The sequence below is a fragment of the Camelus dromedarius genome, chromosome 8, assembly GCF_036321535.1.
Source record: "Camelus dromedarius isolate mCamDro1 chromosome 8, mCamDro1.pat, whole genome shotgun sequence".
In the NCBI taxonomy this organism is placed as follows: domain Eukaryota; kingdom Metazoa; phylum Chordata; class Mammalia; order Artiodactyla; family Camelidae; genus Camelus; species Camelus dromedarius.
The window spans coordinates 52,737,879-52,762,682 of record NC_087443.1 but is presented as its reverse complement, the minus strand read 5'-3'; the positions used below and the strand labels follow the sequence as shown (position 1 = coordinate 52,762,682).

General features: G+C 31.4%; 1 protein-coding gene across 2 annotated transcripts in view; it reads right to left on the bottom strand.

The window, feature by feature from the left end:
• Positions 1-24,804, bottom strand: part of EXOC6 (exocyst complex component 6) — a 169,081-nt gene that overhangs the window by 100,720 nt on the left and 43,557 nt on the right. For both annotated transcript variants that reach the window (XM_064488226.1, XM_031461390.2), the window contains exons 6-12: positions 18,290-18,494; positions 15,708-15,860; positions 13,585-13,653; positions 11,225-11,308; positions 6,225-6,271; positions 5,984-6,104; positions 4,202-4,273 (exon numbers count right to left, since the gene is read on the bottom strand). In XM_064488226.1, coding sequence (XP_064344296.1) covers positions 4,202-4,273; positions 5,984-6,104; positions 6,225-6,271; positions 11,225-11,308; positions 13,585-13,653; positions 15,708-15,860; positions 18,290-18,494 — 751 coding nt within the window. The remainder of the gene's footprint in view (positions 1-4,201; positions 4,274-5,983; positions 6,105-6,224; positions 6,272-11,224; positions 11,309-13,584; positions 13,654-15,707; positions 15,861-18,289; positions 18,495-24,804) is intronic.

The following is a 24,804-nucleotide window of genomic DNA, read 5'->3' as shown; positions in this document are numbered from 1 at the left end:
ATTTTTAAAAGTTCAGAATACTGGAGAATTGTTTGAAATGAACACTGTATCACACTGTATGCCATTCCAAAAAAGATACTTTCTACTAATTTGTATTAGGTAAAAAAGAGTCTAGAAAGAGTTTTATGAAGCTGGAATCATTATTCTATTTCTTCTCTCTCTTTTCAGTCTGGATTCCACTGCTAGCCTTAAAAAGTATTAGAAGTCAGAATTGAAGAAAAAGTTCAAGACAAGTGATCTAGATAACTGTGTCTTGAGAAATGGTCGCTAAATAAGATACAAGGAGAAAAGGAAATATATTCTGTCTGAAACATGCTGGCTTCCTTTTGCACTTTCAATTTAACACTGACTTTGTTATATAGGATAAAGTTACATCTTTTCATCAAACATACAGGCTAAAACTTCATTCCTTTACAACTCCAAACCCACTGAAATCTTACTCATATCAGGACTAAACATTTTTGCTCACCTCACAGAGTTGTCCCTCTTCCCCTCAAGGCTTACCTCTTCATCTTTGGTCTCAATCCTATCTCCTCCTGTAGGAACTGTCCATGGGTTACCTACTCACTCTGTTTGGTCTTTAACTTCCACTAGCTCCTTTCTCTTGGCTAAATAAACACGCTAAACTGCCTTGCATCTTTAAACCAAGAACAAAGAAAGAAAACAAAAAAACCCTCCCTCAATTTTCTGTGCCCTGCAGCTGCCTCCCTCTGTCACTCCTTTCAGAGCCAAACCTACTACATTCTAACTCCCACTCCTATTCCTTTATTGAAACTGCTCTCAACAATGTCACAGATTATCTTCTAAATATAAAATTCCATGAGCTCTCATTTGATCTTACTTCTCTTTCTTGAAACTCTTCTGCTTTAAACTCTGTAACATGACTCTCTCTCCTTGCTCTCCTTTTATCTGTGACTAACCCTTCCAGATTCCTTTTTCCTTCTATCTCCATCCTTTAATCTTTTCCGCTAGTTCTCTAGGGCAATCTCAAGTGAAAAACTTCAAACACTACTTTTTGTGATTATTCTCAACCTGTATCTCTAGCTAGACCTCTATAAATTTCAAATATTTAATTCCAACATCTATTAGACATCTCCAGTCAGTTTCTAGTCTCCATTTCCAGTCTAGCCAACAAGCACATTAAAGTTAACTTATCTCTTTCCTTTCAAACTAAACCAAATGCTCTTCCTGTTTCCCATCCCTGCTAATAGTTAATAGTTCTATCATCAATCCAATATATTAGGAAAGAAATCTGAAAATTATTTAAGTGCCCCCAAAATAAACACATCTAATCAATCAAATTCTTTTGATTTCACTACCTTTGCAAATCTCTTTCAAATCTATCATTCTTCCCTATCATTTACTACATATCTTTCTTCCAGAAATCTTCCCAGTATCACTGCTTTATTTCAGGTCCTTAACACCTCTTGCGTAGACCACTGTAAGAGCTTCCTAAAGTGAAATTCCAACCATCTGTCTCTTTCAACTCAATCTATCGCCCAGACTCTTAAAATTATCATCTAAAAGTGCAAATCTGATCCTGTCATTCCCCTGGTTAAAAACTATAGAAGGTTTGCTTAAAGCCCCACAAGACCTGACACAATCTGGCTCAAACTACCTTGTCAGTTTCATTTCCACCATTTGCCCTTCTTTGCTTGCACTCAAATACTGCAGTTTCTAACACCAAGCAGGCCAACCAGTCTCATGCTCACCATACCATACCTCTACCCATAGTTGACACATGCTATTTTGTCTGCCATTAATGCCACTTCCTTTATATCTACTTACTGAACTCATCCTTCAAAATCCAGCTCACATTTCAACTATCTGTATAGCCTTTCCAAGCTCCTGGAATCAGAGTTATTCTATCTTCTGTGAGCCAAAGCTCTTTAATATATTACTAAACTAGTATGTCTTATTATATATCTTATTTGTTTACAACTAAACTGTGAATCTCTTTAAGCCAAGAATTTTTATGTCCCTACTGTCCTACTGATTGCTATATCCATCATTCTGTATATATTTAGCTGCTAGCGCATAGTGGGTACTCAAAAAATATTAATGAATGAATAAATAAATGCTTACTTTCGATTTGTATAATAGGCAGAAAGCAGAACTATGAAAATGCTGGGGGTTTTTATTTATTTATTTTATTGTTTAGTCAGCTTTGTTTTAAATGATGAAATAATGGCATTTTTAAAAGAAAAATTTCCCTAGGTTGGCAAAGTGCCAATTTTAAAAACTAAATATTGTGCAACATTCTTTAGTTAAAGATTAATTAGAAAAGACCCTCCCCAATTCTTTAACTAATAAGTATAACTTGAAGAGCCAGCATTTATTAATTCAGTATAAGAGCCACTTAATAATCTGCCTGTCAATTTTCAGTGAAATGAAAATACTTTAGGATTTCTGAATAAGTAAGAAGGACTGGTTTGTTTTCCTCAACTTTATTTCAAAGCAGTAAGATCAGAAAGGTATATTACGCATCCATCACTGTTGCTTTTCTAACGCCTCTATTACCTGAAAATTGCCTATTGCTCTTCTTTGATTCTCTGCAGAGTTCCTTGGAACTACATCAAATACTCTAGATTCAGTTGTACTCAAAATGCCAATCCAAGAAGAGTTTGTTACGGTTTTTAAAAGAGAGATAAGGAGATTGCACTAGAATATAAATCAATGCTGCTACCTATATCAAGTAAGTCTTATCAGAAAAAAAAAAAAAGCCAACTGAGCTAAAATTTGTACTTAGTGACATAGTTGATTTATATTTTGACAAGTTTGTTTTCATTATGGATCCATAACAATTTGTAGATCATTGGTCCCCAGATCATATTGTGAGCAGCAACGCTTTGAGTCATTAAGGATAGCAAACCTCTTTCAAGTTACTTAGATAGGCCCAAAATATTAAGGCAGTCTTAAAAAAAACTTATAAAAGTTTTCTTAAAGAGAGATCAGTATTACAGGTATATTAGTCACAAAATTCATGAAAACAAAAAACCCCCCACATTATTCTGGTATTACACTATAAGCCATTCAAATTAATAAAGATTTAAGGCAATAAAATAATTTACTAAAGGAGCTTGTGGAATCTTTTCCTTAGGTTTCTGAATAAAATAGACAACTCTTATTCTAGGATGGAAAGACTCTTGTGGTGAAACATTTCCCAAAGCATTTTATATAAAGCTCTAGATCTAAAAGATGTTCTAAGAAGAAAAGAGATTTAAGAGTCAAATATGTCGGGGAAATGCTGCATAATCACCTTTCTTTTGGAAACACATGGTATAAATTTGCTCTGAGACAGGCTTCTAGTGGAGAAATCTGTTTTACTTCACTCAGCATTTCCTAAACATATTTGACCCTATACAGAAATGTTTGTAAGTAACATCTATTATCATACTTTGGAAAGCGCTGGACTATATTTCATGAAAAGTTATTCCAACCATAAAAATCCCATAAATCTAAGCATGAAAACCAAATGTAATCAATTCTTTATTATCTGTGACCAGGCAGGAGGGATAAGCTTAAAACTTTGATAATGAAAACCACATAGACACTGAGTTTTAAGATAATTTCGTTTTAATCTTATTTTAAAAACAAGAAAACAAAACTCAAAGAAGTAAAGTGATGTGCTCACAGTCACAGCAAACCTGAAATCAGGAAGGACATGAGTACATACAGCTTTCAAACTAGTGTGTGTTTTCATATACAATATCACATTTAAAACTCAAAACAATTCTGAAAACTAGTAACTAACAAACCCATTTTCACAAATGAAGATCTAAAAGAAAACTTGGAGACATACAATTAGTCAATAGCAAAGGCTGAACATAAACTTTGTGATCCCAGAGTTCATGTTCATTACCCTCAGGCAGAACTAATCTTCCAATTTCTAGTTCAGGGTTCTTTCTACTATACCATGTACATTCTTTTTTAACTGAAAAAATATTTTATCTATTCTAACAGAATGACCAATATTTTAAAAGATGATAATAGTCCCTGAGCTCTGTCCAAGCTTCCTAATCAGGAAGGAGGTGTTATGAAGAGTCCTATGTAATAGTGGAATACCAATATATTAGTAAACATTTGGTTACTACTAATTTGCTACCATTAATCCACAATAAAATAAATGAGGTGTGGTCTATATTTTGTATAGTTTTAAGTGCTCAAATAGCCATTAATTGAAAATTAGATTATCACTCACCTGCAAAGTATCTGCAAATATTACAATGAGATTCTTCAGCTCCAGAACAAGATCAGGGTCCGTGCAATAAGACTGGGAGAGTGAATGGTGAGTAGGGGTGAAAACACAAATAAACAAACAAACACACACCAGAGTCATGTGTTTAAAAACTAAGAAAGAAAACCTGAAGTTTTTCCCTTTAATTTGCTTAACTTACAATAAATTTAAAATCTTGATTGTTAGATTCACAGCTGGCTCACTCCATTCAAGAAAAAAATTCCTAAGTAAAGATGATGGGGGGAGGGTATATAGCTCAGTGGTAGAGGGTGTGCTTTGCATGCACCAGGTCCTGGGTTTAATACCCAGTACTGCCATTTAAATAAATAATTAAACCTAACTATCCCACCTCCACCCCAAAAACAACAACAAAAAGAGAAATATCTAAAAAATAATAAATAAATAAATACAATATTAAAAAAAAAAGAAATGATAACATGACATAACTAAAGTATCTCTATTATATGAAAAGAAATTTTCCTGCAATTTGCACACATTAAACTTTGGTCAAAGCAATGATGCTTATATTTCTAAAAGTTTTCAGATTTTAAGGAACTAGTTATTTCAAAGTAAAAAAATGGTTTATACATAGACCACATACTTCTACTTTTCAATTATTTACTTATTCTATTACAAAAGACATACAATCAATATATTACTTTCTCTAATGTAAGAAATGTCAATTTAAGTATTTTCTTAGTAACTCAACAAAGGAAAATAATTAATTTCAAAGGGATAATGAAATTCACTCTTGTCCCCTTAACAGCGTTTAAGAAGATTTTGAGTGTGACATATTGCATTTAATATATTGTGACTTCATACATGATGTCATGGAATTAATAGGAGGTATACTCTAACATGACATATTCACAGCTGGTCTCAATCTAAACCATGACAAGCCGTACTGTTCTTTATTATAAAACGTTAGAAAAAGTTGTAGTTCATTGAACAAATAGTGTATCCAGAATCTATGTCCCTGATAAATAAAAATATAATGCATTTATAATCTAAATATCACATAAACTAGTAATCTTCCTTCGAAATATTTTCAGTTTCTATTCTCAGTAATAAAATTACAAACAATAGAATCTATAAAATTTTAAGTTTGGGGAGATTTTACTAAAGGTAAACTACCAAAATTGTCTTAAGAAAAAGTCTACAATTATTAATTTCAGTAATCTTTATAACACTAACATACTTATTATTTCCACAAAAACATATTTTAAAAATATTTTATCATTTTACCTTCACTCATAAAAAAATTCTCTTTACTTAAAGGTTCATTATTTCAAATGAATTCAAATTTTGACAATTGCTTATTTTTAAGAAACTTATAATTGTATTACTGCAAACAAATTATAAACATTGAAGAACAACTTCTATTGAGTTTTAATGGTGGAGTTTATTTTGGAAACAAAGAATTTGGAATGATAATTAAAAACCCTTTCTTCACAGTGCTTTTCAGTGATCTAATGAAGAGGTCAGTTGAGACTAATGAGACCAGCTTAATTCTTCATTTTCTATAATGCTGGACTAAAAGTGTCTTCGGAAGCCCCAGTCAGTTGCAAAATCACAGTCCAATATTACCAAACAAACAAAAGCCTGACATTACTACTTCCAAATCTGAGCAATTACCAAAAAAAATGCAAAACTGATGGAGGTACAGTTTTCTTCTGACGTTATACATTTCAGAAGTTCTTGAAGTAACTGAATTAAAAATTTGGTAACATAAATTGTCTGACTTACTGAATGAGCTCTAAGGACAGCAATTATCTTTGAGAGGGCCATGTTCCAAAGTTCATCAGTGTATGCCCTGGTTACTAATCCTTGGGTCACATGTAAAATGTGATCTTCCACCACAAAGAACCTAAGAACAGTAATTATCAAAATAACATGAGTTAAAAAAATTAAAACATAAATAGAAATAATTAGTTCTGACATTTAACACAATATAAAAATAGTATTTATTTCCATATTAGATACATACCCTACAATTTGAGTGAAATATCTTCTATAGCCATCAACTGTTTCATGCTTTAAATGAAAAATAAAAATCAATTTAAAACAATAAATACCAGTAACATAAAAGTAAGTTCCAAATCAGTACAAAGTTTAACAAATATTTATTGAGACTCTACTATATGCTGCATACATTTTTAAGGCACCAGGGATACACTGGTAAATAACAAAAAGTCCTTACCCCTCATGGAACTTGCATTCAAAAGAAGATGGACAATAAACAATTAAAAAGTCAGTATGATTTCAAAACTCCCCTCTCAGCAGGCTAGTTCAAGCCACACCATCATCTCTCACTTGGACTATTACATCATTCTCCTACCTAGACTTTTAAGCTTTTATATCTTCTGCTAAAAACCTTTCAATGACTTTTCATCTGACTTGTAATGAAAGGCAAATTTCTTAAAAATGGCCTATAATATCCTACTGTTTATAACTTTAACAAAAAGGTATATAGGAAAATATTTGATCATTTGAATTTCATTCATAAAAGTTTATCAAATGAAATATTACGTTATTTCAATTAGGTTCAAATATTATATTTTATATATTTCAAAAAAGTGATCAAAATTTTCAAACATTTGGATTTCTTCCAGAGCGGGGAGGGGGAGGGCTCATTACTTTTGGGTTTAAAAACACTACGATTGGAGAATACAGTCTACATGACACAAATGTTTAATATTTCTTGATACTTGCTTTGTAACATAGTATATAGTCACATTTTATAATGTTCCATGTGCGCTTAAAACAATATGTGTCCACAGTTGTTGAAACAGAATTCTATATAGTCTATTGGATAAGCCTATTAAGCATGTTCTGTATTCTTACTGATATTCTATCTGGTTTAAAAGATACTGAAACATGTTTAAAAATGCACTATGCTGATGGATTCTTCTATTTATCCTTTTAATTATAGCAATTTTGCTTCAAATATTTTGAGTCAATGTTATCAAGTGTTTATAGGTTTAAATTACCATTTTTATCAGCTCTAACTCATGAATTTTTATCATTCTGGCTTTTTTGTACTATATTTAAGTATATATTATTTCTATTCTTTTAGTGGTTACAGAAATTTCATTATGCATATTTAATCAAACTCTAAAATTGATAAATAATTTCACACTTCCAGACAATTCAGAAATTGTAAAATAGTTTCATTTCATTAACTTCTCTCACTCGAATGTTTATGTTGTTATTGTACGTTTTAATTCTATTTTGTTTTAAATTAAAGTCCATAATATTTTATTAATATTATTTTCTACACTTAACATAGACCTACCCACATATTTATACTTTCTTTGCTATCTATTCCTTCTAGCATCTCATAACTTCCATTTGGCATCATCTTCCTTTTGACTGAAGTATATATCCTTTAAAATTTCCTTAGTAAGGGTGTCTTGGTAACAAACTTTCTTCTTTGTCTGAAAATGTTTATCTTTGCCCTTGTTTCACTGAATTCAGAATCCCAGGTCAACAGTTATTTTCCTTCAGCATTGAAAATATTCCACTGTCTTGTTTATTTGAAAATAAATGCTTCTCTCTGCATATTTTTAAAGTCTTGTCTTTATCTTTGTTTTTAAAGTCAAATTTATTGAGATTTAATTTATATACAGTAATATTAACCCTTTTTATACGTAGAGTCCAGTGAGTTCTGACAAATGTAGACATTTGTGTAACCACCACCAAATTTAACATATAGAATATTTCTATCTCATTAAGAAGTTCCCTTATGCCCCTCTGTAGTCACTCTGCCCAATACAGCCTTTGCCACTTATCCCATTATGCCCCATAGTTTTGCCTTTTCAAAAATATCATATAACATAAATCATACTTTACATAATTTGTTGTATCTGAACTTCTTCACTTAGAATAATGCTTTTAAAATTTATCCATGCCACTGTATGTATCAGTTCCTTTTCTACTGCTGAGTAGTATTCCATTATGTGGAGGTATGACAACTTGTTTATTCATTAGCTCACAGACATCTGGGATGTTTCCAGTGCTGGCATTTATGAATAAAGTTACTATAAATATTCACATATGAGCCACTGTATGAAGATATATTTTCATCTCCTGTGGGTAAAAATCTAGGAGCAAGACTGCTGGGTTGTATCGTAACTGTATGCTTAACATTAAAACAAATTGTCTAACTATTTCCCAAAGTGGCAGTATAATATTTACACCCATCAGAAGTGTATGAGAGTTATAGCTGCTCCACATTCTCACCAGCACTTGCTATAACCAATCTTTTTACTTATATTTATTCATTTTAGTAGGTATGTAGTGGTATCTTGTGGTTTTAATTTACATTTCCCTGATGAAAAATGATGTTGAACATCTTTTCATGTACTTATTTGTCATCTGTGTATTTTTGGCAAAATGTCTACTTGAATCTTTTGTCCATTAGTCCACCTTTAGTTAGTTATACAAGTTCTTTACCTATTCTGGATACAAGCCTTCTATTAGACATGAGTTTTGCAAATATTTTCTCTTCATCCGTGCCCTGTCTTTTCCTTTTCTTGACAATACCTTTAGATGGGTAAAAGTTTTCCATTTTGATGTTCAATCTATCAATTTCTTTCTTTTATGCTTTATGCTTTATGTATCTCACATAAGAAAATATTGCCTAACCCTAGGTCACAAAGATTTTAACTTTTGCTTTTTCTAAAAGTTTTAAATTTTTAGCTCTTATATTTGGGTCCATGATCTACTTCTTGAATTGCTGAATGAGATAAGAGTCAATATTCATTTTTTTGCATATGGATAATTTCATTCTCCTGTGGTCAGAAGACATATTTTGTACAATTTCAAGTTTTTTATACTTATTGAGATTTATTTTATTATCCAGAATATGATCTATCTTGGTGAACCTTCCAGGTGTACTCGAAAAGCATTTGTGTTCTGCTGTTTTGGGTGAGGTATTCAATAAATGTCAATTAGTTCAATTAGCTGATAATTTTTCAGGTCATCTATTTTCTCTTTAACTTTGGTGTTCCACATTTTCATTTTAAGGTCTCTAAAAGTGTATTTCTTTTTATTTAATCTACTTAGATTCCTTAGGCTTGACTCTGTAGATTTCTATTTCTTATCTGTCTTGGTAAATTCTCAGCAATTATCTCAAATATTCTCTGTCCCACTTGTTCTATCCTTTCTTTCTGAAATTCCAACTAGATATATATTAGACCTCTCTGTATCTCTTTTTTCTTCTATATTTTTATTCTTTTGTGATATATGCCAAATAATTTCTTCAGATCAATTAAAAGAATTCATCAACTATTAAACCTGTTCATAAAATTTTTCATTTTGGCTAATGTATCTTTAATTACTAGATATGGTACTTCATTTTTTTTACATTTTTTGCTAATTCTCTGTTCCTTATTTATACCAGCAAGCTTACCTTTTACTTCCTTAAATATAAGTGTTATTTTATATTCTGTGCCTAATAACTCAAATACTGAAAGTCTTTTAGACTTTATTCCTGTTGTCAATATTTCTTTAATTATTATTATTATTTTTTTTACATTTTGGGGGTGTAATTAGGTTTATTTATTTATTTATTTATTTAATGGGGGCACCAGGGATTGAACCCAGGACCTCATGCATGCTAAGCACACACTCTACCACTGAGCTCTACCCTACCCAGCTCTGTTGTCAATATTGCTAATGACTCTCACTTGTTTGATAATTTTGACTGTGACTTGCTAATTTCCCTTGAAACTTTTTAAGTACAGACATTTTTTAAGTCGGTATGAAGGTTCAGAGAAGATCTGCATTTGCTTCTACTAGGCACCTGGAAGCAATATCAAAATGCAACCACTTTAAATTTTCAGCTTGAGATTTTTTTTTCATTATCCAAGTGGAATAAATTTGAGTTGCAAATGCATGTGAGGAACTGTTACGAATTCTCAGCAATTTTTTTCCTTTGTTTACGCAGCACCGAGATTTGAGATAGGCAATTTTATTTATTGTATTTGGCAGAAGGAACACAGCAGTTTCCCTACATGGTTTTATCTCTAGGTCATCGTAATAATGGGCTATAATTCTTCGGAGTCTCAGCTTTATTTACATGGGAGACAATCTCTTTTCACTCACTTTGGGTAGCTCTGAGCTTAGCCCTCTATATCCCTATGACCTCAAAAATCATGCCTTCCCAGTTCAGCAGATGCCCCAAGGATAAAAACTATATTCAATATTTCATTATGCCAGTCTGGATTTCTGTCTTCACTTTGCTGTTCCTGCTTTGTTTTTTTTATAGTCAGGTGTACTGAGGTATAACTTACATCAATAAAACTCACTCTTTTTCATGTGCTATTTCTATGAGTTTTCACAAATACATCTAGTCACATACCTAGCACCATAACCAATATACAGAACAGTTCCATACTGACAGTTTTTTTTGACATTATAAATTACTTTATTTCAATTTTTCCTTACTTTTTATAGTGAGTATGTCACAATTTTATAACCAAAAAATACATATATCTTGAGAATGACTAATAAAACTCCCACATAGCCCTTCAGATTACTGAATTAGTCTTTGTTAGGACTATACTTTCCTACCAGCTCCTCAGTGCACTTTAAAAGAATTTAAGATTTTTAAAAATGTTTTATCCAGAATCTTTAGTTGTTTTTTTTTCAGTAAGACAATTAATCAAGATACATAGTCCACCATATTGTCAGAAACTAATTATCACTCCCTGACATTTTATATATTTATTTGTTTATCTTTTTATTTATTCACTGTCTTATTTATTTGTTTACAGTCTATCTTCCCTAATAGAATGTAAGCTCATGAGAGAAGGGACTTACCCTTTTTCTTTTACTGCTGTAAACTTCACACCTACACCAATTATTGGAAACGATAGGTATTCAATAAATATTTGTAGTTGAACGAATAGCGATGCATGCTCTAAAGAAATTAAAGGGGATAAAACTGATAACAAAGCCAATTCAAAACTTTCACATGCTTACCATATTTGACTGGGGTTGCAATACCAGTCTTGCTTGTTTCTTTCTTTGTTTTCGGTAATAATTTTCAAATGTTTCCTCATCACCCTAAAATAAAATCAGCAAAGTAATGAAAAACACACAAACACACTGCTTAAACAGATAACTTCTTTACCCCTTAAGAGTCATTTTTAAGCTTCTAACAACTGAAATTAAATGCAGAATGGTATTTCATATTGAATATCAAGAACAAGTTTTGGCATTATAGTTCAAAGACAGTAACATTGTTTGGTATCATGAAGATTAAGAAGACCAAAGGTAACTTCAAGTAATTTGACAGCTGCACAACTTATCATCTGGGCTTTATGGATTTTTGACTGATCAAAGAAAATATGGCTGTCAGTGAGGGAAACTAAGTAAGGAAATTAGCTGTCAAGCCTCAATTTCTGAACACGTTGTATAAGACCCTACATATCTGGCATCTTCCTCCATCTCCTGCCTCATCTCAGTATAATCAATATACCATTTTCTTTTCCTTTCCAGGCTTTTGTGAAATATATTTAGGACTCATCCTAGATGTTACTTCCTTTAGAAAGCCTTCCTCAACCTGATAATAACAAGGCTTGTTATCATCTATGTTATCCTATAGTAATCTGTACATCCATTCATAGCCCTCATCACACCCTGCTGTAATTTCCTGATTATTAGTTTATCTCACTACTGTCCAACAGCACTTTCTGTGATAACAGAAGTTTTCTATATCTGCACTGCCTAACATGGTAGCCACTAGACACCTATGACCACTGAGTATCTGAAATGTGACTAATAGGACTAAGGTACTGAATTTTTATTTTGTTTAATTTTAGTTAATTTAAATAGCCACATATAGCTAGTGGCTGCTGTATCAGACAACAGAGATCTATCTTTTCCATCTGACTCTAAGTCCATTAGAATATGATCCTTGTCCAACTAGTTCACCACCGTATCCTTAGCAGTTAGCACAATGCTTGGCACATGGAAGACACTAAATAAACTTTTGTTGAATAAATAAATGACTGAATGAGTAAATGACTATATATCTATCTCCTCTGTCTTCCTCTCTTCTCTATGGAGAATCTATCCAGAGTCATTAGAAAAGGTTGGTAACTCATTTCCCTACTCACGGTTCCAAAGAAAATCAAAAAGAAAGAAGAAAAAGTTAACAATAGAAAAATGTCAAAACTCATATTTTCACTGAAAAACTTCTGATATTTTGATACTTAAGTAGCTACACAAAACATGACTTTCTTAGTGCTATCGAAAGTAAAGTCATACTGCCGTTCCATTTGGCAAGTGGTGCTGGGAAAGCTGGATAGCCGCATATAAATCAATGAAGTTAGAACACTCCTTCACACCATACACAAAAATAAACTCAAAATGGCTTAAAGACTTAAACAGGAGACAGGACACAATAAATCTCCTGGACGAGAACATACGCAAAACATTCTTGTACATAAATCACAGCAATGTTTTCCTAGGTCAGTCTCCTATGGCAAGAGAAATAAAAGCAACAATAAACAAATAGGACTTAATCCAATAAGCTTTTGTACAGCAAAGGAAACCATCAACAAAATGAAACGACAACCTACGGACAGGGAGAAAATATTTGCAAACGATGCAACTGACAAGGGCTTTATTTCCAGAATATACAGACAGCTCATACAACTCTATAACAAAAAAACAAACAACCCGATCAAAAAACGGGCAGAACACCTAAATAGACATTTATCCAAAGAAGACGTGCAGATATGCCCAATAGGCACATGAAAAGGTGTCAATATCACTAATCATCAGAGAAACGCAAATCAAAACTACAATGAGGTACCACCTCACACCGGTCAGAATCGCCATCTTTATAAAGTCCACAAACAGTAAACGCTAGAGACAGTGTGAAGAAAAGGGAACCCTCTTATGCTGTTAGTGAGAATGTAGTTAGGTAAAGTCACTATAGAAAACAGTATGGAGATTCCTTAAAAAACTAAAAATACTTACTATATGACCTAGCAATCCTACCCCTGCGCTTACATCTGGGAAAAAACTCTCATTCAAAAAGATACATACACCCCAATATTCATAGCAGCACTATTTACAATAGCCAAGATGTGGAAACAACCTAAAAGTACAGTATACTTGAAAGCATACTATGATAAGTTAAAGAAAAAAGTAAATGCCTTATATACAATGGATATTCACAAATAAATACTGCATAAAGATTCACAGCTCACTGAGCTTGTGCTCAGCCTTTAGATAAGCAGGCCGAAAATGCATACATGTCCTTTTAATAATGCAAATATATGCACATGTGTATACACATACACACATACATGTATACAAAAGATACTTACCAAAACAGAATAAATGTGCAAACATCGGTAAACAGGGGAAAAATCAACAAGATCTTGAACAGTTAAGACCTGAAAAATAAAACCATTTTTAAAAAATTATAGGTTAAACTCTAGTCTGCTGTTGAATAATATAAAGTTAAATTTAGACCAGGAGATTCCCAGAGTTCATGTTGCAACATTTATCAACTATTTAAAAAAATACAATATAAACATAATGCCTTTTTTATTTTGTTTCAGCAGTTGTTCAGTAGTTCATTCTTTATATATTTATCATCACTGTTGACTACTTTAGATTATAAGGTATTAAAAGGGGAGACACTGTGTATCTTTAACATGATTGGCAGATTACCAGAAAATTGCTATGGATAACTAGATACATCATTATTGTTTCTGGTAAAGATGGTACATAAATATATGGTTTAGTTATAGACGAAGTTCCTTCTTTAATGCAGCTAAGTCACATGATTTATCATTATTTCATTAAATTGAAGACATCATTACTATTATTTTATGGAACACTAAGAAAGAAAGAAAAAACAGTAAAAACCACTTGAAACTATAATATCATCAATTTTAAGATGTATCCTGATTCTGAGATTTTAATAATATTTTTAAAAGCACATCTTAGAATTGATGAAATAAAATTTCCCAAATTTGAGAAATAAACTTTTTAAAGGAACATACTTCTATTCTCATGAATCCTCAGAGTAAACTTAAATTATTTTTATTATACTGTTACTTATTTGGTAAAACAATAGAAACAAACTGTAGTAATAGTAAAACAGATCTAAAAGAACAGGGAAACAATGAAGTTTCTCTTAAGAGTATGGATTTGGGGGTAGGGCACAATGGCAATGCTCCAAGCAGTTAAAGACATACAAAACAGACTAGGGAAAATTGAGATAAGAAGACTAGATGGTCTATTTTCACCTTTCTGAATTTTAAGATAGAAAAGACTTACAGAGATCTCTGAATATTGATTAAGAAAGGACAAAAAAGTGTAACTCAAACGTTTATTTAATTTCAAGGGACTAATCAAGTGACATTAATTCTGCATTAGAAAGACATTAAAATGTCTAAAGCTGTTCATTTGTCGGTATATCAGACATCCACTATAAATGCATACATATGTATATATACACACATATACACATAATACATATATACAAACACATACACCCTCATAAATACATACAGTCTCACTCATCCTCAGGCATATAGAACAAATGTGCAGAGTAGTTCTTTCAATCCACAGAAACCATGGGCACATATTCATATGGTTCCTTTTTATCAATCAATTAAAAGTTCTTACTACGCCCCACCAGTGTCCTTAAAAAAAGAATTTAAAGTCTCAATGACAAGGCAAAACTTAGAAACAATTGCAAATATTTGACTTCTTACGTTATTAAGTAAATTCAAAAGGAACTCATAAGAAAAGATAAAAAGTAGGCTTAACAAAAGACTTTGTGGAGAGAATAAAAGAAGCACTAGAACTAGGAATAAATTTGAGTATAAAGGATAAAAAAAAGCAAATATTTAAGGATAATTTCAAAGTTTCTAGACTTAATAAAACCTTTTAAAGAAATTAAAAACTTTAATCTTTAAAATTATTTTGTTGTACCTCAGCAACAACAACAACAACAAAAAAAGTAGGGTATCCACAATTAGTCTAAATAGCAAGGTTAAGCCATCATGCAATTAAATGTCTGCCACAGGTAATTAAAATATGAGTATTCCCTACCAAAAAATCATTTAATTTACATTTTTACTGCTAATTATGGCAGAACACCTAGGTTCAATTATCTGCAGCTCACAAATGCAATCTACAATATATCTTGTTTATCTGTCAATTATGCAGTTTGACATTTCAGATGACTATTTTGCTGTAACAGCTCATTACAAACAGATCTACATAAATTCAAAATACACATGGGAAGACTGAGAGTTATACACAGACATACATTACAACTCAAAGAGAAAAAAAATCATCCAATAATAGATGAAGGAGGAAGGAAAAAAGGAAGGAAAGGAAGGAGAGGAAGAAAGCAATGAAGGAAGGAAGGGAGGAAAGAAGAAAAGAAAAGATGCAAAGAAAGAGAAAGAAAGAAATAAACTTCCATCACCTCCTCTTCATTTTCATCCTCTTCCTCAAATGCATGTTTCAATACAGTTTTATTCCTTTCGTCTGGACTTCTATTATTTATATATATATTCTTCCCAAATTTTACATTATTTCGCTTCTGCAGAGTAACACTGAAGATTTTCTGCTGCTGTGCCTATTTTGGAAAAAGAAAAATTCAGATTATTTCAAAAGTTATTGTCATCAAAACTGGTTCAAGAATTTGTTCATATTTTCTCATCTTTTTAATGTCTTGTAGGTGTAGGATCTGGAATAATGTCCCATTTTTAATTCATGATATATGCTCTCTTCTTTTTCAACAGTCTTGCAGAGGTTTATCAACTTTATTTGAAAAGACTAAGAACCAACTTTTGGCTTTGTTGATCCTCCCTATTGTATTTTTGTCTATTACATTGATTTCTACTCTTATCTTGATTATTTTCTTCTACTTTTTCTTTTTTGATTTTACTTTACTGTGGTAAGCACATTTTACATGAGATCTACCCTCTTAAATTTTTAAGTGTATATACATATTACATTATTAATATATATTAATATTATATTAATAATATAATCCATTATTATTGATAAGTATAATGTTTTACTGAAGACCTCTAGAGCTTATTCATCTTGATTAACTGAAACTTTATGCCTGTTGGTAAGTAACTCCTCATTTCCCTCTGGCAACCAGCATCCTACTCTTTGATTCTATGAATTTGACTATTTCAGATAGCTCATAATTTCCTTTTTAAAGGCTGGATAGCATTCCATTGTATGTACATACCACATTTTCTTAATCCATTCACTTGTCAATGAACATTTAGATTGTTTCCACATCTTAGATATAGTGAATAACGCTGCAAAGAGTATGGGAGTGCTAATCTCTCTTCAAGATCTTCATTTCAGTTTTTAGGATAAATACCCAGAATGGGACATATGATAGCTCTAATTTTAGATTTTTGAGGAACCCCCATACTGTTTTCCATAGCAGCTACACCATTCTGCATTCCCACCAACACTGTGCAAGTGTTCCAATTTTTCCACATCCTTACCAACACTTGTTGCCTTTTTTTCTCTTGATAATAGCTATCTTGAGAGGTATAAGGTGATATCCCATTGTGACTTCGGTTTGCATTTCTCTGATGGTTAGTGAAGTTTAACATCTTTTCATATATCTATTGGCCATTTTTATGTCTCTTTTAGAGAAATGTCCATTCAAATTCCCAGCTCATTTTTCAATCAGGTGATTACTTTTTTGCTATTAAGTTGTATGAATCCCCTACATATTACATTAACCCCTAATCAGATATATAGTTCATAAGTATTTTCTCCCACTCCATAGGCTGCCTTTTCAGGAGTTAGAAAGCATGTTAAGCACTGTTTCATTTCTGTGACATTGTAATTATTGAGGTGTTTTAATAGCTAACTCTTAGAAATTTTAATTCAATTATAATTATTTTTAAACTTTTTATTACTGAACATTTCAAATAAAGTAAAAAGATCAACATTATGAACTTCTATGTTCTCATTACCTTTCTTCAACAATATTTATACATCTTTCTTTCATCTATACCTTTACCCACTCACTCCACAAACACCCCAATTATTGTTTATAATTTTTTTGAGGTAAGACTTACATACAGCAAAATGTACAGATCTTAACTATACAAGTGGATATACTTCATCATGGTATAGAACATTTCCATCTCCCCAGAAAGTTCCCTTATGTCCCTTCCCAGGCAATCTCCCCACTGAGAGGCAAGCACTACTCCAATTTTTTTTTACTTTAAATTAGTTTTGCCTGCTTTAGAAATACATATAAATGGATATGTGTGTGCTTTTTTTGTGTACAGCTTCTGTAGCTCAGTATAATGTCTGGAAGATTCATATATGTTGTTACACATATCAGTAATTCATTCCTTCTTATTTACTGCTAAGTAATATTCCATTGTGTGATTATAGAACAATTTGTGTATCCATTCTCCCTCTGACGTCCATTTGGGTTATTTCCAGTCTTTGGCTAGTTGTAACAAACCTGCTATGAGCATCATGAGGACATTGGTAAATACCCAGGAGAGGAACTGCTGACTCTAAAGGTAGGTACATTAATTTTATAACTGCCAAATCTTTCCACATTGTTTACCGCTTTATTACTGAGCTATAGAAGTTAATTCAAAGACAATACTTTCAAGTTGCTTTAAAAAGAGAGCAATTTATAACCTTAGCATAAAACAGCTCCCACTTGCCTCTGTGGCTGCCACTTTTCAGCTAATTTTATACCAAATATGACTGCTGATAACAATTAATGTAGTATTATATACGTGGGGAAGATTGCCAAGAGATCAGTTGGTGAATCAAGTTAGACTGACTTTACTTAATTAAATAAGGAATAACTGCAAACCAAAAAAAAAAAAAAAAAAAAAAAAAGCTGATGAAATCCATTCTCAACAAGAATAAGGAAAATGAAGAAAAGGATAAAACTAAACAAAAACAAGCAATTCATGTAAGTAAAAAAAGTAAACTTTGGATATATTCTAGAACCTAGATTACTAAATAACATTAAATTAAAATTCTTTTTAATCTCACCTGTTTCATTGCTGTTTCACCTATTTTGTCAGAATGTTTTCGAATGCTTTCCAAAAAGTCTTTGAGATCAGACATGGAGACTTCTTTAATATCTTCACGGAGCTTAGGAAGATTTTCTATCATTAGCTGACAAAACCGGTATTGACTAACCCGGGGAAAATACACATTCTCTAATTGTTCCATAGTTTTTAGAGCAGAATAATACCTATAACAAGTTAAAAAACCAACTCTGTAAAAAGTTCTTATTACATTAATTTTACAAGTAAGTCCAAATAATCAGTCCAATACTACTATCAAAAAGGATACATAGTGAAAATAAAATAAGTAAAATTAACATTTATTTCTGTTTACTAAGCACAAACTATAAACCACATGAACAAGTTCCAGCATGAAAATTCACTAATATACAACTTCTTTATTTCATTTTATCTAAATCTGTAACATCAGAAGCATTATTATAGCCATTAAAATGCCTTAAATGTATATATGTATAATAGCTCCAAATTTTTAATTAGAATATTTAGTTATTTGATACATAATTGCATAATCTCTCCCACCCACATACCATTATTATAAAAAAAGTACCTAGCACAGATTTAAATCAAGTTAAAATATATTTTAAGGAAACTTTTTTTGGAAAATTTTACACCCTTGAAGGCAATTAGAAATAATACTGAGTCACAAAACCTATTTAAAAAACTACTAATAGAGTGATTTCTTTTTTCAACTCGAAAAATATTTACTGAATGCCTATTACTTTATAAAGCATTGGTGACATGCTGGGCATGCAGCAATTAGTAAAGTGTAGCCTGTCTCCTAGAGAACCTGACACACACTTTCATATATAAATAAACTTTAATTTTTTTCTAGACTTCTATCAGGTAGATATCTATGGTAGATATTACAATTAACAATGTATAGATGAGAAAACTGAAACATACAGAAAGAGTACATGATTTCGCCAATATACTACAGTTGGTAGTAGGACTAAGATTTTCCAAAACAGTCAGTATCCTACAATAATATTCATAACCAAAATCCATTTGAGGGTAGGTGGAGAAATTTTTAAATAAATCAAATGATATTCTATACCACCCCACTGAATTGGATATTAAAATGAGAAAAGGCACTATCAAAAGAAAAACAAAAAAAGTAATACATAAGTAAACTGAAGTGACAGTACAGGCACTCTTCATTTCATTGCACTTCACAGATACTGCGTTTTTTACAAATTGAAGATTTGTGGGTGTTGAGCAAGTCTAACAGAGCCATTTTTCCAACAGCATTTGCTCAATTTACGTCTTGCAATATTTCAAACTTTTAAATTAATATTATATTTGATATGGTGGCCTGTGAATCAGCGATCTTTGATGTCACTACACAACTCACCAAAGGTTCAGATAATGGTTAGCATTTTTTAGCAATAAAGTATTTTTTACATTAAGGTATGTACACTTTTTTAGACATAATGCTATTGTACTTTTTCTCCTCCTGAATGAAATGTTCTGATTTACAATAATTACATGAACTCCCCAAAGTTCTTTGAAAATGATCAATATTAAGCACTGGCAAACTCAATAAATCAACTTCATATCTGCTCTCCTAAGTTCTGTATCTCATTTCCCTTTCTCTCAGTTCTGCTTCTCACTTTCCCTAGAATTATACTCTTTTAAAAAGTAGCAAAAAGTAAGATTATATCTCAGACTTGCTTTCTGGGAGACCCAGGTTAAGACATACAGGAAGTTTATAATCTTAGGGAACAGAAGTCAAAGGCCAGATCCCTTCTAAAAGTTAGCCACAAATTTCCTAAGCTTTATTTATTTCTAAATGCAAATAAAATCTGACCATTTCTCTTTCGGTTACATAATGCTGTCTTTTAAAATTTTAACAGTAATCCATAACCACTAAAAATATGAAAACTGTAAAGAGAAAATCAGAGGTACCCATGAACTGACACTACCACATAACATCTGGTCACATTTATATCCAGGCATATATCTATAATATTTTCAGTTCTGTATGTTCATATATACTATTTAACAATATGTCATGGAATTTAACTTAAACTAAAATTATTTGGAAACAGATCATTACCCTATTTGCAAGTCTATTATAATAATAATATGTAATGATATCCTAATTGGTTTTTAAGTCTCTGATTTTTTAGTTCTTATAAAAATATTAAAGTAAATTTCCCCCATGTTAATAAGCCTGTCAAGTTTTCTGTTTTTATAAATATAAGACACTTAAAAAATGTGTGTGTCATCCCTAAATGGAAAATGTGTGAGTACACTAATGGTTCTGTGGACCATAAGGTACAACATTATGACAGTTCTTATTTTATTTGCCTTCCCTTGAGGATTTCTAATCTACCAGTTTGTGCTATCATAGAAGTGATTACTCTCGTTCTCTACTATTCTTTTTAAATATAATGCCCTGCATATAAAAAAATTATAATATATATGAATAAGCAGAGAAATGTGACCTATGATTAAAAGAAAATAAGTCAATGAAAGCCTAAATACAGGTGGCCTATTTGGAATTAACAAAAATGTTATAATAACCATTACAAGTATTAGAGAATCTAGTAGAAAATATAGTCAATATGCATGAAGAGATGAAAAATTTTAATGGAAAAATAGAAATTATAACAAAGAGTCAAATGAAAATGTTACAATTAAAAAAATCAGAACAAAGAATTTATTCAATGGACTTAACAGCAGAATGGACACAGAAGAAATGACCCATGAATTGGAAGACAGCTAAATAGAAATTATGCAAACTGAAACACACACACAAATACATACACATAAAGAATGAAAAAAAAAGAGTAGTAATGTCTGAGACTGAAATTAGCACAGTAAATTTGAAAACAGGTCCAAAAAATGATCCAACTGAAACACCCACACACAAAAAAAGAGTGAAAAGGGAGAAATGAGCTCCTGGAAATTATGGAACAACATTAAATTATCTAACATACATATAACTGGAATTTAGAAAAGAAGGAGAAAGAGAGAACAATGGTAAAGAAGTAATATCTGAAGAGATAATAACCAAAATTTTGTCCAAATTAATGGAAAGTGTCAACCACAGAGCCAATAAGCTAAACAAACCTCAAGCAATAGAAGGAAATACAAGGAAAATCACATCTAAGCATATCATAATCAAACTTAAAAAACAAAAGATAGAGGGAAAAAAATCCTAAAAGTAGCCAGAGGAAAAAAGACCTATTACAAATCTTGTAACACTGATAAGAATGATAGTAGAACCTCTCAATAGAAATGATGGAGAACAGAGGATAAGAAAACATAACATTTTAATGCTGGGGAAGAAGACCTCTGGCAACCTAGAATTCCACATTTAATAAAATATTGTTCAAAAATGAAAGTAAAATAAACACATTTCCAGATAGACAAAAGTAAGAAAATCTTTTTTCCAGCAAGTAGATGTGCAGTACAACAAACACTAAACAGTTTATTATGCTAAAGATAGAAGCTTGGATCTCCACCCCACCCACTCCCCCAAAAAAAAGAAAAAGAAAAAAGGAAAAAACCAAAACACCCCAGAGCAACAGAAAGGATAAAATGGTAAATATAAAGGAATCTGGTTTAATTATGATTCATATATACAGTTTATAACATATGTTACAAGTAAAATATATGAAACTAAGGGCAAAGCAGGCAGGATATACAGAATTGTAGTATTACAAGTTTCTTATATAATTGATGTAATACTATTTGAAGGTGGACTGTGATAAGTTAAACATGCATATTATACTCTCTAGAGTAGACACTAAAAGGATAAACAAAGAGGTATACCTAATAAGTGAATAGAGGAGAAATATATGTATGTATTTTTTTAAAAACTCATTTGTAAAAAGGAAGGAAAGGAAAACAATAAGAACTAAAAATTGATTAGATAAATAAAAAACAAATAGCAAGACGAACTGAAAATCAACCATAACTACATTAAATGCAAATGGTCTAAAACTCCATGTCCAAAGTAGAGATTGTCCCCTGGATGAAAAAACATTAAGATCCAACTAATTGCTGTTGATAAAAAACACACTTTAAATATAAAGACTGAGGTTAAAAGTAAAAGGTGTCAAAGACTTACCATGCAAACACTAAGTTTAAGTATGCTGGAATAACTATAATGACTACAGTAATATCAGGCAAAGTTGAATTCAAGATACAGAATGTTATCAAAGATAAAGAAGGACATTTCATAATGATGAAAGGTTAACTAATAAGAATATAAAATAACTGTAACTGTGTGTGTACCTAATATCAGAGCTTTGAAATATATGAAACAAAATTTAAAGAATCAAAAACAAAAACAAAAAAACAGAAAAACCCACAATCAATGAAACACTAACACACAAAAAACACTAAGGATATAGAAAATCTGAATTACTCTAACAACCATGATGACCTAATTAATATTTCTAGAACACTAAAGTTACAGCTGCAAAATATATAGTCTCTTCAAGTATACAGGAAATATTCCCCAAGATAAATAACATGATTGATGTCAAAGAAACTTGAAATCACAGAGTATGTTTATTAACCCTAAAGTATGAAACTAGAAATAAATAATAAAGATTGTATCTTTAAAAATCCCCCAAATATTTGAAAATTAAACAATACACTGGTAAATAACCCAAAAGTAAAAATAAATAAATAAATGAATGAATGAATGAATGAATGAATGAATAAATAAATAAATAAATAAATAAATAAAAATTAGAAAACATTTTAAACTAAAAGATAATGAAAACATAACATTTCAAAAATGTGGGATACAACTAAGGCAGTGCTCAGAGGGAAATGTATAACTTCGTATGTTTATAATAGAGAAAGAAAGGCATAAAACCACTGTTCTAAATTTCCACTTTATCAAGACAGAAAAAGAAGAAAAAAATTAAACCTCAAGTAAAAGAACAGAAATAATAAAAATAAGAGTAGGAATCAAATAGAAAAAAATAAACTCAAATATTAGATCTTTGAAAATAGGCATAAAATTGATAAGCCTCTCTTTCAGACAAATCAAGAAAAAAAAAGACAGATATAGAAGACACAAATTACTAATAACGGGAATAAAAATAAAAATTTTACTACAAATCCTACAGACACTAAAAAGATAATAGAACAATATTATAAATAACTTTATGCCAATAAATTCAACAACTATAAAGTGGTCAAAGTCCTCCACAAAACATAAAATATAAAAACTGACTCAAGAATAAAAAGTCTTAAAAGTCATATCAAAATCTTGCCAGCCTGCCTTTGTTAACGAGAACAGAGCACTCTGGGCTTATATCAATATATATTTTTTTCCCCATCTGCTGGTATTTTCCTGTGATCTTCACTGTGAGAATCTGGTAGGGCTCCTAAAGGTAAAACTCAAGAAAGTGTAGGGGATTTCCTAGGGCTGGGCCCCCAGGAGATTTTATCTCTCAAGCTAGTATACACTTAATTACTTTTCAGTGTTCCTACCAGGCTCAAGCAGTGGCTTCTCATCTCAGTAAACTGTGACAGTCTGTATCTGCCTGTTGCTCCAGTTTGGGGGGGCAACAGTTTGCCCTGTGACCTCAGTTCTCTTTGATGGATCTAAAAAAAAAAAATTCTTGATTTTCTTTGTTTAGTTTGTTTAGTTCTTTTCCTGTTGTAAGGACAGGAGTGATGCCTTCAAAGGTCTTTACATCTTAGGCCAGAAACCAGAAGTTCCTTATTTTTTTTCCTTTTTATTATTAATTTATAGAAGCTCTATATATTGTGATTATGAATCCTGTCAGCAAACACACTGCAAGTGTTTTCTCCTAGTCTGTGGCTTGCCTATCAACTCTCTTAGAAGAGTCATTTTATAAATGGAAATTTTTTATTTGAAGTTCAATTTATCAATTTTTATAATACCTTTTTGTGATTCTTCAAAAAAAAAAAAGAATCCTTGCTTACCCCAGGGTTGTGAAGCTATTATGTGACCTTTTCTTCTAGAAGCTCTGTGATTCCAGGTAGATTAAAAAAATACGTGAGACCCAACTATTTCGCCAAAAAGAAACCACTTTAAATATAAAGACACAGAAAGATTAAAAATAAAGAGATGGAAAAAGACATGCCACGCTGACACTAATCAAAAGAAAGCTGGAATACATTAATTTCAGATAAAGCAGACCTCAGGGTAAGGAAAATCATGAGGGATAAAAAGGAGAATTACATAATGATAAAATGGAAAATTTCCTAAAAGACATAACAATTCTTAAGGTGTATGGGCCTAACAACAGAATATCAAAATACATGAGGCAAAAACAGAACTGCAAGGCAAAAGAGACAAATTCACTATTACACTGGAGACTTCAGCACTCCTCTAACAATAATTGACAATTCCAATAAGTAGAAATTCAGTAAGGATATAGTTGAACTAAAGCGCACCATCAAGCAATGGGATTTAACTGTCACTTACAGAGAATACAACACCAAACATTAGCAAAATACATATTTTTCTCAAATTCACAT